Source organism: Pleurodeles waltl, chromosome 11, assembly GCF_031143425.1.
Source record: "Pleurodeles waltl isolate 20211129_DDA chromosome 11, aPleWal1.hap1.20221129, whole genome shotgun sequence".
Taxonomy (NCBI): Eukaryota; Metazoa; Chordata; class Amphibia; order Caudata; family Salamandridae; genus Pleurodeles; species Pleurodeles waltl.
The window spans coordinates 923070263-923086427 of record NC_090450.1 but is presented as its reverse complement, the minus strand read 5'-3'; the positions used below and the strand labels follow the sequence as shown (position 1 = coordinate 923086427).

The 16165-nt window shown below is 46.3% G+C and overlaps 1 protein-coding gene across 1 annotated transcript in view; it reads right to left on the bottom strand.

The window, feature by feature from the left end:
* Positions 1-16165, bottom strand: part of DENR (density regulated re-initiation and release factor) — a 57385-nt gene that overhangs the window by 19535 nt on the left and 21685 nt on the right. The window contains exons 3-4 of the mRNA XM_069214957.1: positions 8067-8086; positions 6998-7082 (exon numbers count right to left, since the gene is read on the bottom strand). Of these exons, the coding sequence (XP_069071058.1) occupies positions 6998-7082; positions 8067-8086 (105 nt within the window). The remainder of the gene's footprint in view (positions 1-6997; positions 7083-8066; positions 8087-16165) is intronic.

The following is a 16165-nucleotide window of genomic DNA, read 5'->3' as shown; positions in this document are numbered from 1 at the left end:
GCCCAAGAGCGCAAACAGATATGGCCAGGCGAAAGAATCGAACGCCTTTGTCGCGTCCAAAAACACAGCAGCAGCCTCGTCACCTGTCGCCAGGCCACTCAGCACCACGAAAAAGGTGCCAAGATTGTGCATCGTCGACCGCTCCAGCACAAAACCAGACTGGTCCGGGAGCACCAAACGCGCCATCAAGGGCTGCAACCGCAGCGCCAACAGCTTAGCAAGTATGTTATTATCCACGTTGATCATAGACAGTTGACGGTACGAGTCACAGCTGTATGGGTCCTTGCCAGGTTTGAGAATCAACGCTTACCTCAAGGATGCAGGAAGAGAACCGGTCTCCAGGGCCTCAGCATAAACCTCTAACAGATAAGGAGCTAGAATATCAGCATACTCCTTATAAAAGGCAGGGGTTAGTCCATCCAAACCAGGGGCCTTCTCACCAGGCAGCCCGCTAATAACTGCCTTGACCTCCTCCACTGAGAAAGGTTCATCAAAATAAGCCCCGTGAGCCTCCTCGAACCAAAGCAAACTGATCTCTGAAAAATCAGCCTGTGCTGCATCAAGCTTGTGCTCCGAGGGAGCAGAATATAGGTCCGCAAAATAGTGTGCAAAACCTGCATTACACCTTCAGTGCCCAGCACCCGCTCACCCCTTTGCCCATCGATGCCAGTCACATATCCACTCGCCCAAAGCTTGCGCAGCAGATTCGCCAGTGTCCGACTGGCCCTCTCTCCTTCCCCATAACGCTGGGCTCTGGCATATTTGCCCAGAAAACAAACTTCCCGTTGTTGCGGCCTCCTCATATCTAAAAACCGCCTCACGCAGAGCCGCCACTGTTTCACTCGCCCAGTCTGTCACCAATTTCATCTCCAACTCCGATATCCGCCTCTTCAGCTCGGCCAATTCCCTCCGCAGTTCACGAAGCACCCATGCTGCTTAGCAAGACACTCTCCCCGAATGACCACTTTAAAGGCCTCCCAGAGCGTTCCCGCCGAATAAACCGACCCGCGATTCTCAGCAAAGAAATTCATAATGGCCTCATGAATCTCTTCTCGAAATGCCTCGTCCCGAAGCGCCCCACACGGCAAGCGCCAGGCAAATGCAGCACTCGGGGCTCCAGCTATGGAAAGCCGCAAGAGGACCAGGGAGTGGTCAGAGAGGGTCCGAGCCAGATGATCCACCGACCACGTCCACATCTCAACATCCCGAGTGCCCAACCATCGATCTAAGCGCGACCAGCTGCTATGAACATAGTTAATGCAGGTGCCCTCTCTCTCATCCCCATGTTTCACCCTCCATAAATCAACCAGGGCACCATCACACATGACAGTCTTTAACGCCGCAGCAGCAGCTGAATGCAGAGGTCTAGCCGCACTCTCCCGATCCCGCTCAGGATCCAGAACAACATTGAAGTCGCCCCCCCCAGATCACAGATCCATGCCCCAATGAGTCAATCAGACGCCACAGCTCGCAGTAAAAATCAGGATCATCAACATTCGGGCCATACACAGACACCAGCCGACAGGGTTGGTCCAACAGGGTGCCATTCAACAACACATAACGCCCCTCTGGATCCACAATCACACGATGAGTACGCCACTGCAGCCCCTTACGTATCAGAATCGACACTCCTCTAGCATAACGCAAAAACCCCGCACCATGACATTCACCAATCCACCCAGCCCGCAGCTGATGCATCGAGGAGCCATCCAAGTGCGTCTCCTGCAGCATACATATATCAATATGGTGACGCCGAAGATAAGCAGACATGAGTCGCACTTTACGCTGATCATTCAGGTCACGCACATTCCATGTAACACAGTTTACTGTCTTCATCTATCCATACCAAAAACTAGCAATCACACCCTATGCCCCACCAGCGTGCCACGTACCGCCGCGTATTGAACTCATTCACTCCAGGAAGACACGAACAATATTTCCACTCAACAGTGAAACACCCAACCAAAAACCTCACCACCCCCCCCCCACACACCGACCCCCCAACCGGGTCAAAGCAGACACACCTCCACCCAACCCCCAATAAGAACATAAAAGGGCCCACAACATAGATACAGGACTCATCCAAGGGTCGAGAGCTAGCCATCCAGACCATCCGAAAACAGACAATCCAGAAAGGACGAAGGGCCTTAAAGAACAAACAAGATGCAGACATAGCGGCTTCAAAGGATCTCAAGTCCAATACAACAAACACTCCAGGCAGGAGCCCGGTTCCAACAGCGCCTTAACGCAGAGGCAGTCAATCAGTGTCGCTGAGAGTCACCCGCTCCGGTCCTGCATCTCCAGCCCCATCAGACACAGAGCGCTGTGGCAGCGTTTTAACAAACCTGACCGCTAGTTTCAGGTCAGTAAAGAAATGCAGAGTGCCACCATGCTGAATCCGAAGTTTCGCCGGGTAGATAAGCGAAAAACGAGCCGCTGTCAAGCTCAAGGAGCGCTTCACTGGCAAAAAGGCCTTGCATGCAGCCTGCACAGTCGGAGTATAATCAGGAAAAATAGATAACTCCGTGTTACCGTATAACACTGGGCGGCGATCCCGGGCCAGGCGCAGCACCGTATCATGGTCACTGTAGTTTAAGAGGCGAAAAATAACAGGGCGCGGGGGGTCCCAGGGGCCAGCCGAGGGCCCAACGATCGATGAGCCCTCTCCACCACCAGCATGCGAGACAACTCACCCGGGAACAAGTCAGCAAGCAGCTTCTCCATTCTACCCATGGCTGTACCCATGGCTGTAGTCTCAGGTAAACCAAGCATCCTAATATTATTGCGCCAAGAGCGCGCCTCCAAATCCTCATTCTTATTCCTGATAACCTCCAGGACACGCTCCATCTGCAACAGGCGCTCTCTCCCCCTATGTCCCTGGTCTTCCAGCTCCGATGTGCGGGATTCAAGTTGCTCAAAACGGGCATCATGCTCATCCACCCGGGCACGGATACGATCCATCTGCTCTGTCAAATGGTCCAGCTTGGCGTCAATCCTCACCAAGCTGCTCTTGAGATCCAAAAACATGGACCGAACCGAAGTATCCGAGGACCCTTCCTCCACCTGCGCCTCTCCAGCCGGAGGCCCCGGAGTGCCCCCCTTCCGTCTGCCTCCATCAAAAGAGAGCTCCGCCTGCTGCTGCTCCGCCTTGCTCATACCGCACAGCACCAGGGAGCCAGCCGCCAGTAAGCCCCCCGAGTACCAGGGGCCCTACAGATCAAACAAATAGCGCAAGGCTCAGCCAGGGCCCCCAGCAAAAAACTTGAGGGTCAACCAGGGGCTCCATAACGCAACCATCTCTATCACCAGATCGCCGGCTACTTCCGTCAGCACCACCATCCAAGGACACACGTAGCACCGTGACAAAAGGCTTAAAAAAATAACCCCCCCAAAAAAAGGCCAGTGCAGCACTAGATATTTCAAGCGTCTCCTCCCGGCCCAAATCACCCGTCAATCAGGGCTTCAAGACCCAGCGTCGACACCCAGGGCCAGGCAGACCAAAACACCGGTCCAGTCAATCTTCATGACCAGCATACGGCCCAACCGAGCAGCACCGCAACTTGAAATGACAGGGGGCCCCCGCACCCAGACACGAGCGCCGAACTAGGGGCCCGCACAGCACAGCACAGCACAGCACAGCACAGCACAGCACAGCACAGCAGTCCCCCGCGCAGCCGCAAGAGGAGGCAGGTCCAGCCGCCCAGGCCACCTCTGAGCCGCGTCCCCCAAGCCTGGGACGGCCAAGCAATAACTCAAAAAGAGGGGGGGGGGGGGGGGGGGGAGTGGCCCAAAAACAACCGCCGAATGTCCCCCCCAGGCGCCACTCACCGTTCACCCCTCCTCCGCGGGGCCACAGGCCTCTCCGCCAGCCACCTCCTCCAGCAGCAGAGCACGGCAGCAGCCAAACGCCGCTCCGGGCCGACACTCCGAATAGGGCCAGCAGCCACACAGCCGTCACCACCAGGCCGGGCGCTCAGAGCTCGGGTCCAGCCAGAGCACACTCGGGGGGTTTTATGGGGGCGGAATCGCCCACTGCGCACCCCGTTCCAGCGGGATAAAAAGACCTCCTCTGGCCGCCCGTGCAGGCGATCGGCGGCCACACACAGCCGGGCAGGCCTCCACTGCAGGCCCACCCCCGGCTCAGCCCGCCCCACGTCTCCCCTCCGCGGGAGCACCCGCAGCAGAAATAAAGCAGCAGACGGGGGCACCACAGCAAACCGGAGGGCTCCCCTCCAACACCGCCAAGCCAGGAGAAATGAAAGAATGCAGCCCTAAGTCCGGCAGAGCCTCACGATGTGACGGCCTTCTTGCCAGCAGGCTAGCTCCACACCCCCCCCTCCCAGAGATTATAGTTTTAGAGGAAAAACTTGACAATACATGGTTTTAAAATAACACCTAATTCTCTATATAACTTCACCAGAAGGTTTATCATATTTGTCCTCAGGCTTAATCAGACTCTCTCTCCTAACTGGTCGCTACATTTGGAGTAACCAGTGTCCATGCTCCCTTTTCTTCCTCAGTACCAGCACACTCAAGACATTCTTCACCGACAATTTAGTCACTGTTGATCCTACCAGGAGCAAACAAACACAAAATTGGAGATCCCAGTTTCTTCACTGCAATGCAGTGTGAAGAGTAGGTTGAATGAAGAGCTAAAGTCAAAGAGAGGTGTTCATTTCTCAGACATTGAAGGAGATATGTTGTATGTGGGAGTGAAAAGATGACTAGAGAACCAATCAAATTCTTCAGAGAGAAAGTGCTCAGTGATTAATGGGGTGACAGCAGAAGAAGCGTTTAATATTGAAGGGTTATTGGACGGTGATGTACTTGAATGAAGACACAGTAACTTCAGGTAAAAGGACAGGGAAAATAAAGAGGACTTTTCGAAGGATGAAGCCAACCACTGCCCTCCAAGATGTTGCGCGAATAAAACGTTGCCAAGACCGCAAAAAGGCACACTCTTGCGTCACAATCATTGTGGTGGATCCCAATATCTTCATTGCAATGCAGTGTGGCGAGGGGGTAGAATGAAGAGCTAAAAACAAAGAGATTTGCACATTTCACACATACTGAAGGAGATATGTTGTGTGGGGGATTCATGCATCAGCAGAGATTAGGTTTACTTTATGGTAAGGGTGGGGGATTGGAAGGTTTTTTTTGTGGCAAATGAGAGGAAACTTGGGGGATGGGAGCACAAGTGTAGGAAGAGGAGCACTCTGCTGCCATTTGGACTGGACATGATTACGCTATAGAAATCTCATATTCATACACATATACATACATGAGAACACTGAAAGTGATTGACTAGGACAAGAAATCATGACTGGAAGAGGGTGGCAAAAATGTAATAGAAAAGAGACAGGTCACGATAAGGAAGAGTGAGGCAGAGAGCGAGAGGCATAAAAACGACAAGGTCAGAGGCCAGGGAGCACTTGCAGGCGCTGTGGGATGAGGAGAGCTCTTGCCACAATCTATAAGCAGTCTCTACTAAAATAGCATGAGGTAGATCTGTTCCTAGTATGTGAACAAGCTTGCTCTTAGTTTTTGGTGAAAAAGTGAGGACGCAAAGAGGTTCAGGACTCTCGAGGGTGTGGTTTACCATGCCCCTCATTTTAAATTTGTCTGCTGCAGTAAAAAAAATACCAATCGCTCTCACTATGGTGATATATTTAGTGAAGCCTTAGTAGAAAAAACGAGTGATTACTGCCAAAACAATATTGTTTTATCTTGAAGGAATGACTCTCATGGTGGAGTTAAAGTGCAAAACCGTCAAGTTGTTATCTATGCACTTTCTATATGCAGATAAACCCAGCTTCCACCTAAAATGGTAAACGTTTCAAAACAGGAAACTCAAACCCGAAAGACCCAAGATTGGCCCTAACATTTTCAGACCACTGGGATTCACCACTGCCCTACATTGTAGCAGACCAGGTTCTCCAGACCATGCCCCAATTACTGGGTCTTGTCCTTAGTCTTTCCCAGTTAAAGCCCCATTTGCTCTGTTCTACTTGGAAGGGGATTCAAGGAAGGCTTTCTCTTTCTTCTTGCCAGAGTTTCAGCCCAAATACCTTTCAATAAACAGCATTCCCAGCAAAGATTATTTTACTGGCATCAAGGCCATAATTCTAAAAGGTATTTCAGCTCCTTGGGTGCTAAAGGATAAGAGTTCTTCTTTAGTTTTTGTTGCTGTACTCATGATGTTCGTTCGGCATGGAGGAAATTAGTTGGCATAGTGCTACAAAAAGGGTAAATAAATAAAATGCATTTAACAAAACAGAACCAAGGGATATACGAGATGCTTAAACTGACCAAACTGCTAAACTTTCCAAAAGTAATTATAAAGGTCATGTGACATGTGACTTATCTTAAAATGAATAATGGGACAATATTCAAGGGGCATTTTGCCACTACTGAAAAACAGGAAATAATCAGGGCATGGTGATTTTGTCCCAGCGGAGCCACTACATTTGGCCAATCAGATTATATCAACGTTGGATTTCAATTCATGCTAAATGTGGCGTGGAATTGAAAGAGAACATGGTTTTCTGCTGAGAGTCCTTATGGAAAAGCCTGTATAAAGCTCGAAGGGAGCTTTTAAAAATATCTGCACTGCTCTATGAATGTTGCCAAGTTGGTGGTACTGTTCATGTTTTAAAGAGTTACAGACACAATGTTGACAGATTGATGCACCCTCTTAAGAAATGCATGTGATAGTCTGCACATTGAGCACGCCTCCAAAAATTATAATCATAGATTCTGACTAACACAACAGGCCACCAAGACAACTACAGAGCACATTAAAGTCCTACATGACCTTAATGGGGGCCACTAAAAAATTTTTTTCAATTTGCCAGTGGAATTTTATTTTATTTTAAAGAAGGCTCCCCAACAAAAGCAAGTAAGGCTGATTTGTTTTAAGCAAAGCTGCAATAAAAACAGGTAAGACAGTGCTGCAACTTAGGTAGGCTACAAGAAGGGCAAATAACCATGTACTTACCAACAGTAAGTTTTGCAAATTCGCTGGGAAAGTTCTTCTCTAACCATTGCCTACACTTTGTAACGTCTGGCATATATTCACAGTACTAAAATAAAAACAAAAAATGGGATTAGTTGAAATGAAACATTATGAAAGCACAGTGGGTGTCAAGGTAAGTAAAAAAAAAAATCCATATGGATCAAGTGCTGCCAATTTCACTGCACAAACAGCAGAGGGGATATGTAGATGAAATTGAAGCAGTTGTACAAAAACAAACAAGTTTAGTTCATGCTTTAAGTGACCCAACCCTTGGCAACGTCAACTTAAAATGAGCAGTGACCATTTGATTAAAAAATATGCTTCAACTTGAAACTCAGACTTCTCTTTAGCCTGTGGTTTAGGGTCTTGTGGCTCCTGATGATCAAGAGCTATTGCATCAGTGACATACATTTAGCTAGCTGCCACTTACAGAATTTGCAACACTGGCTGCGCCATGTCACTTATGAAATAAAGTGTTTTTGCATGCTTTGCGTAAAGGGACAATGAATCAAAAATGAACGGTTTGAGGGTCTTGGGTTTATTGTGAACCAAGATAATTTACATCAAGACAAACACACAGGAGTGAGAATTTCCTATACAGACCACAAGTATTGGAAACCTCCATTACCTGTGGGAATCCTGGTGTATACAAAATAACAGATGCAAACTATCCATTTGTGCGATTCTTAATGCTAATAAGAACTCTTTGTTCCCAGTGCATTCTGCGTGAAGGTTTATTCTATCAGGGCGTCTGCAATTGATTCTCAGCAATAAACGAGCAGCTGTCTTTGGTTTATATTTTTCATTAGCAGTTAATAGGGAAAATATTGAATAAATAACTGGAGATATTTACAGTTATTGGTCATAGCTTTTCTAATGCCAAAAATACCAAAGTTTAATTAATCTAGTTAAATGCAATGCAGGGCATGATACTGAGAGTCTCTGGAGTTCTTGCATTATCTGCAGGTTGGCAAACAACAAGCACAAGCAAAATCAGCACAACACCATAGAAGTTCTCAAAGCACAACAAAAAGGCGGTTTACAAACTCACCTCTGTTGGTAACGAACAAACTGAAAAGAAAGAGAGAAGGTTAGAGACCATATAGTGGTGCATTTGATCACACTACTTAAAAACATTGCCCACCAAACACTGACAATTGTTTTTACAAGTTCTTCAATATTAGGTTGCCGATTTCCTAGTTGTCAGTGATGTTGGACAAATAACTAAGATGGTGATTACAAAATATAAGCAGGTTTTTGAAAATACTGCAATTACGATGAAATAATATTCTGATACCGTAATGTTGATTGCGTGATTAATGTACAATGTAAAGATAACACAAATTGAGAGAAGGCAAAAATCCTTTCACTATGCCTTCCCTCTGCTGCACATTTATAAATCGACAGGAAGCTCTCATGGGAAAGTCTGGAAGTTACTGAACCGCTGAAGCTGAATAATGTGGAGTACGTGAACAAACAAGACATTTTTTCATCACTTCTGTTGTGCTCAGAATGCTTATGTGGTTTGAGAGCTTTTTGAGTTGTATATGTGGAGATAAAGCTAAGTGGGCACTGGGAGTGTAGTGCTGGCCACAGGTCATGGCATTATGTGCAGCTAGCACACATGATGAGGACAAGCACCAAATTCTGCACTTACCGGGTAGGGGGGTGTGGGTGCAGGATATCTCTAAAAGCCCTGTCCCGGGGTTACTGGGCACCAGACAGCAGTACACTCCCAGCGAAGGTTGGTGTTTACAGGGCAAGGGTTATGGCCACACCACACACCTAGAAGTCGGTGGGGAACAAGGTATAAGGCCTAACTGAAGTCCAGGTTGTGTGGTCACCCAGATTGGGAGGAGTGGGCGCGCGGAATGGCCAGCGGGCGTTAAGCTTTATATGACTGGTGTTGCGTACGGCCATGCAGTGTGTAGTAGGCAATGGGGAAGAAGGGTAAAGGCCATGGCAAACATTCCCATATGCCATTAGCCCCTGGTGTCAGCCACAAGGCTCGCCCTACAGGCTTGAGGAGCAGGCAGACAGATTGCAGCGATTTGCCAAAAACATGGTTGAAGGAAAGTCCAGTTTTTATTTTTGACCTAACATACAAAATAATACATTCTGAAAATAAAGAAAAAGAAAGAACATATATAAAGTACCCTATAACACTAACCGGAGGGAGTTAGGATTATGCTCTAAATCCTAAACAACACTGAAATTCACCAGTTATGGATAGCAATACAGCTGTGGCCTCACACTCCGCATGCACTGCCCACCACCGCATGGAAACGCTCCATTCAGCGCTCACTGCCCGCTTGGGTACTGGGCCGAGCCTACACACACCAACATCTGCTGAACATCATTTTGATCTATTCTCATTAAAATCAGGGTGCATGGACAGACGGGGTGGGGGGGGGGGGGGGGGGGGTTACTCCTCCACAAACTTGATGGATATCCCATCTGCCATATTACAATTCCATTATAGCCTATGGAACTTGCAACACGGCAGACCGGATATCTGCCACGTTTGTTACGGAGTAACCCCTACGCCAAACTCTAAATCAAACCCTTTGTCATGTAAGAGCTCCTTCCATGTTTCTACTGTAGAATACGTGATCCGTGGTGCTTTCTTCTCTTTCCTCCAGATTCGAGCAATTAAGGTCTGCAAAGGTGTTTCCTTTGTAAAAATTTAGGAAAGAGTTTGCTAAAATGTAAACTGTTTAAAAAAAAAAACTATTTCTCTTTAACTAGGTGCCTTATTTAGAGTTTGGTAGATAGGATATTCCGTCACAAACACTGCAGATGTCTTGTGTACCATAAAACAAGTGCATTATAGCCTATGGCACTTGTGTGAAAGAAGAAAACAATATAGACATATAGATTTGAACCACTACTAAACATCAGCCATCGATTCTCCATTTAGAATTGTACTTTTAGAATAGTTTTCAAAGACCTGCTCACGTCTCTGTGAAAATGGCCACTTAAGATAAGATGCCAAGCTTTCGTCTTGCTGAGTTTATTATAAAATGCAGGTGCAAGAGCGTAGGCACACAAGGCCATCTTATTTCAAGTCTGTGTATGCTTTGTAACCATGAAACCCAAGAAAATAATTGGTTATTTTGCAAAGAACATCCTGCCAGAGCACTCACTTGTGAGAATAGTAGTTTTTAGGTTAGATAAGAGGGACATATGCTTGGAATTATGGCTTCTGCGATATGTAACCTAGATGCACCTTACAGAAGGCCTGGAATGAAAACAACAGACTTGAGACTGAGGTAAAAAGACCCCTTGGGTGTCACTGTATATTTGCTTTGCTGATAGACTTATCTTTCCTTTTGAAATGTAATTGCCTTTTTTTGAAGATTCCACTCCACAGCTGTGCGTCAATAACGAGTTAGCGATTAGAATGGAAAGCAGTGAATTTTCAAACACATATATTTATATAGCATCTCAACTTGAGCAAGATGAAATATTTACAACAGAATGCCCTCCGTGTATGTTTCTACCCCCGGGCTTAAATCAAACAAATGTTTGCTTCTGTGGATCGCCATGACAGTGTAATGACTTATTTCCCTCCCAGACAGATTTTCTTTCATACTTGTAATAAGGTGGATGGTAGAGCCACCAAATTAGTGACAGAGTTTTGTAAAACTACACTTTGGCCCCTGCTCAAAGTATCTCCTGTGCCTGGTTCCTCTGCCCCAGAGTCTGCTGCGCTGGACCTTCCATCCCTTGTTTCCTTTGGCTCATCATAAACCTTCCTGTGCAAATTAACATGACAAAAATTGCATTTAGGATCTGTCCTGATAAGCGTGCTACCACCCCTTAGATCTGCTCTGCACAAAATCTACAAGGTAAGAGGGTCTTATGTATCAGAACATGAGCTTCGAGTCTATAGCTGAACTAAGACATTGTTGTTTATATTCCCAAGGCTGGGAAAGGAGTGAACAGGTCCCAAAAATGATCAGTTTAGATTTGCCCAGCGTAGGGCGCGTGGACAAATATGCAGCATCTGGATGTCTCTGGTCTGGGCCCATATCCAGCACCTGTGCAAAGAGAAAACTACAGTCAGCAGTAATCAACAATGGTCCTGCCAACAAATTACTGGTTGCAGACAATGAAGCATGGATCCTATGGTTGGCGCTAGGAGGCAAGCGAAAGCCAAAGGGTGCGACATGTTTCACAATGTCTGACTGTAACCCAGTGGCATAACGTAAAATGATGCCCCCAACCCACAGAACGTGATGAGAGGCTCCTGAGTCTACCCCTTCTCACGGATATTCATTGGTCTGGGCTAAATAGGGCCCCCATTGAAGGGTTAAGGGGGCCACTGGAGGTTTAGGGGCCATCTGCACAACAGGGGCTGCCGGCCCATGCATTACGTGCCTGCTGTGGAACGTGACAACAGTACTGCTTACAGTGTCTGTGGCTCACTGGGCAATGGTGGCGTGGAAATTCTGGGAAGTGGTTGCCCTGAACTCTCAGCAGCTTTCCACCTGTATGCAGCCAAATATTTTCCTGTTTCACTCTGATCTCAACAATGAGCAATTTCACAGTTCATTGCTGCCCAACCTCAAATGAGCCAGTCTGCAGAGGAGCCGTGCTGGGCAGGCAGGCGATGCTGTTGATCTGTCTGCTAGTGTCAAGACAAGAATCAGATAAGGTGGACGACCACCCCATATTTTGCATGTTTTTGTACCTCACTGCTGCTCTTGTCCTACTGCCTGCCCAAAGGCACTCCAGGGTAACAACAGTCCTACATGTTGATTCTAGCCACTCCTGCCGCCAGCCTGCCTCCACTCACAGGACGAGCAAAAAAGAAGGATTGATCTGCCGAGAGAGACAGCTCGAGTGGCCTGGCAGGAGGCCCATCCGTCACTATTTCAGCCCTATATAACCTAGAAAAGAAGCGCCTATTGGTGCCGGGAAGGGGTAGCTACAGGACAGGAGGCGCACATTCAGCTTCAGAGGTGTAACTACAAGGTTCAGTCCTAAGAAGGTGACTAAATCATACTGGGGTTGGGTACAAGGAATGTGCTTTGGTGCTTATATCTTCCTCTGATCTTTTTTTTATATTGCTCACATTTTGTCAGATTAGTGGACAAAGGGGGAGGGACAGTATGATTTGTACAAACTTAAGCAGTTAGTTAAAGTGGGACACCTAAGATTAGTCCAAACAAAGGCTATATGATTACAACCATATTATAACTTACATCATATACTTATTTGGAACTTCCCCTCCTCTAGATAATGTCCAGTCTTTTTTTTTTTTTTTTTTTTTTAAACGAACGCTTACTAGAAGCTGTTTGATTTACTTCCAATCTTTAGCTAAAAGGATTATCTTTGAAAAAAAGTGATTTTCCTAGGGCACACCATTTAGGGAGTCTTGGATTAAAAAATAAAAAGTATCCTAGTTCCACAGTTTCCAACAATCCCAAAATCAGGTGGCAGTGACTTGGATGGCAAGGCCAATGCTCTACCCCTACTCCCCTTCTCAAAGAAATGTCTACGTGCTACTGTGTTTATTTCCACCATATTTAACATAACCCTAAGCGAGGCCCAAGCTTTAGCTTTTAAATTATATGTTAGCTTTTAAATTATATGTTAGGTGTCCTAGTTCCATGGCTAAAAGATACCCACTGGACCATCTCTAGGTCTGGTACCTGCCCGGTGTGCGACTTGCCCACCTTTTTAGGAGTCCACTCAATGTTTTTATAGCACACTGTATTGAGCTGGTTTCAAAGCTTCACCGATATTTCCATTCAATGAAAAAAAGATGTAAGTAGATTGTGAAACATTTTCTTTTGATCCTGTGGCAGTATGGAATTTATATACTTTAGTGTATGTGGTTACTGTACAGTACTTTTGGTGGATATCAATATTTACAATTAGTGTTTCAGTGCTTAAGACTAGTTCTCTAACAAAGTTATTCATTTTTTTAATTTGTATTTCAAAATTGACAATTGCAGGCAGGATATGCTTACGCCAGGAAGTGGTAAAGGGATTGGAACTCAAATACAGCAACACCGAGCTCACATCCCACGAGTTCAATATCAGAATTATGTTTTAAGATGGACGGCTCATGTTGATGTTGAACATATTCGTCTCCGCTACTCTGACTCTTGTTTAGTCACTCTCCTGATGCTTCAATACTTGGGCTCATTGTCATCCTAAAAACCAAGTGTAATTAGACTCCCATAAACTTAAAATGACTCCCGTAACATTTTCTAGGTGGAATTAATGGACCTCAAATGTAACACTGCCATGAAGGGACTATTTGCGGAGTATGACCTACTGCCTTTTTACAGTCAATATGTGGCATCACATTTCCCAGATATTTCAATACATGCACTTTTATTTATTGTGCTTTTTGGGATCACGTGTAGCTGGCAACAGCTTTTTGCAAGAATGGAAAATGTCTAAAAAATTGAGATCACTTTTAACAAATGGTTCTCTTATTCGTACACCCCACATTGTCATAGAACGTGTCCAAGCAGACATTAATAATTAGTGTCAGTGAAAACAATGCCAGAGATCTCATTACATTTTTATTATTGTCAGTATGTTCTTTTCTATGGATACTTCTAACTGCAGATTTCTCACTTTCGAATACTCCCCAGGCACCAGTCTCAGGAAATATTTTTGCAGCAGTTCCCCTGCATGCCACTAGGTGGCACTGTGCAGCTCCAACTTGACTGTACCACTAGGAGTGATCCAGTGGAGCAGCGTATATTAGCAACACAAAAGGATGATGGACGGAGTGCTGAACAATGCAAACACCCACCCCCCAAGTCACAGATGTGGGTTTAACCCATCGTTCTTTTGTTCATCATGCCACCCAACTATGGACCCAGCCATATGCAAATCAGTCTTGACCCTATTCTTCATGGGAACAGCCCAGCCCGAACTGCCTGACCAGGTGCATATAAGCACTACCCCTACATGCTGAAGTCAGTTCTTTTCTTTCTGCTGCGGATCTGGAGTTCCACTCCTTTTTCGAGAAGTTCAGCCTTAAATAAGTAAGCTACAGAATGACATCTCCTCCTTCAAGTACAGGTTTCAAACTATGCAGCAGCTGTCAGTCACAGATCCACATGAGGTGGGTCTCCAATATCTGGGCTTGGGACTCAACTCAGTCGTGTGACAAATGCTACCTCATGCATCCGAAGCCAATCCAGGACAGAGAAGTAAAGCTATACATTGCAGAACATAAGATGTTGTGGCCCTCGCATAAGTTCTGCTCCAAGTCACACGGAATTCATCGCAGTCAAAGTCCGTCAGTAAATCCAAATTCAAACACACACACAAAAAAAGCGAGACACAAACCCTTTCTGCCACTGTCTCTAAAGAAAAAGTACAAGGCTGTCACAATGTCAGTTAGTCTCCATCTAAGCTTCCAGTCATGGAGCAGATTTCCCAACTGATTCTGGTGCACTCAGAGATTCTGAAATCCGACACCAAACTGACTTCTGTCCGATCTCAACCAATGTCGAGCCAGGAGATTACAAAAGTTCAATTGTTTGCTATACAGTCTTCTCTGAACCAGTGCCTCTACTGGGGGGTTTGCACCAGAAAAGGCCCCATTATCTTTTTGGCTCTGACTCTGAACAAGGTACTTCTCCATGCAAGAGATAATGGCAAGTTTTACATGGACTTACAGGATACCTTGATACTCACTACTTGGAGCATCAATGGATTTGTATTGTAGTAGTGGTCTAACAGGTAACTCAGTTCCTGGATTTACAGCGGTCTTCAGTCAAGACCAAAACAAACGTCTTTAAGGAATTTTTGCAGGCTGGGCCAGCCACATCTCCGCCTCTGCTCATGCTCCCTTTTAACAAACCCCTAACCAATACCTTGATGGGCACTTGGTCAAAGTTCTGTTCCTGCCTAAATAGGCAGGTAGCCAGGCCTCATATACCAGCTCCCAGCAATCCTGATTTTCACACTAAACTTCCTACTCCAGGGAGTCTGGTGATTCAGGCTTCACCCATCAAGACGGACCCCAATGTATTCCCCATGACTCCTCTGGGTAGGGATAGACCAAGAGGATTGAGTCATCCAGACAACGTGTTCTCTTCTCCTCGCCTGGCATTGAGATCGGTCAATGCTGTGGCCTTATTAGGTTTGCCACATGCATGCCCTCTAGGGCATAACTAGAGAAATTCTGCCATTGGTCCCAGAAGATCTTGGGGTTTCTCTGGCTCAGACAATTGATGATAGACACGACGCTGCCAATTATGTGATTCGTGCTGGCCTAGATACTTCTGATTGCCTGAGAAGGGCAGCCGGCACCAGCATTGTACTCTGCCGACACATGAGAATGCGCTCCACGGAATTTTCTGGAGATGTACAAGCCTCTCTCATGGATCTGCCCTTTAATGGCTCATAACTTTTTAGTGAAAAAGCCATTACTGCCTTGGAGCGCATATAGATAGTAGATCCACAGCGTGCTTCCAAAGGCCTGTTGACCCCCGCTAAGCAGATTCCCTCATCTGTTCAGAAAATTCAGAGACTACTCTTGCAAGAGTATAGGCAAGGAGTCTCCCCAACCAGCATCAGTCACAGGGGATGTGGTCTGATAGGTAACGGAGCACCGGTCCTTCCAGTCCCCTTCTCCTGCAGTAACAACAACCAAGGTGCCTTGCCCTTTGCAGCACATCCAGCCTGTGGGGGACAGGATTCAGCACTTGTTCCCTTGTTCCCCAGGGTAGTGATCCATATGGGTCCTACAAATCATTCACGATCAGCAAGACTTTCAGCAGAGCACAATCCATTATGCTACAAGAGGAGCAGTACTACTTTCCAAAGGTGGCACAGAGAGGGTTCCGGGCCCAGAAAGAGGTCTACTTTTAGTCCCCTCATTCTAAATATTTATCTGATTGCCCTTAAACTTTTGATCAAACTTTGGGACCTTACCTGCTAAATGCTGCACAGAAAGCCCAGTCACCCTGAAACTTGCCATCTATCAACAGCAACTAATGCACCTTAACAATGTGCCTCCTTGCAGTCAACAACTAGATAACCCGAACCCACTAAAAACTAAATGCCAGCAAACAGGAATCCTCACCTAAGCTACAGTAATTAATTATGACATTCCACCTCAGTCGCCCATGAAACTGGGTCACCCACCTACATCACTGGAATCCCTAA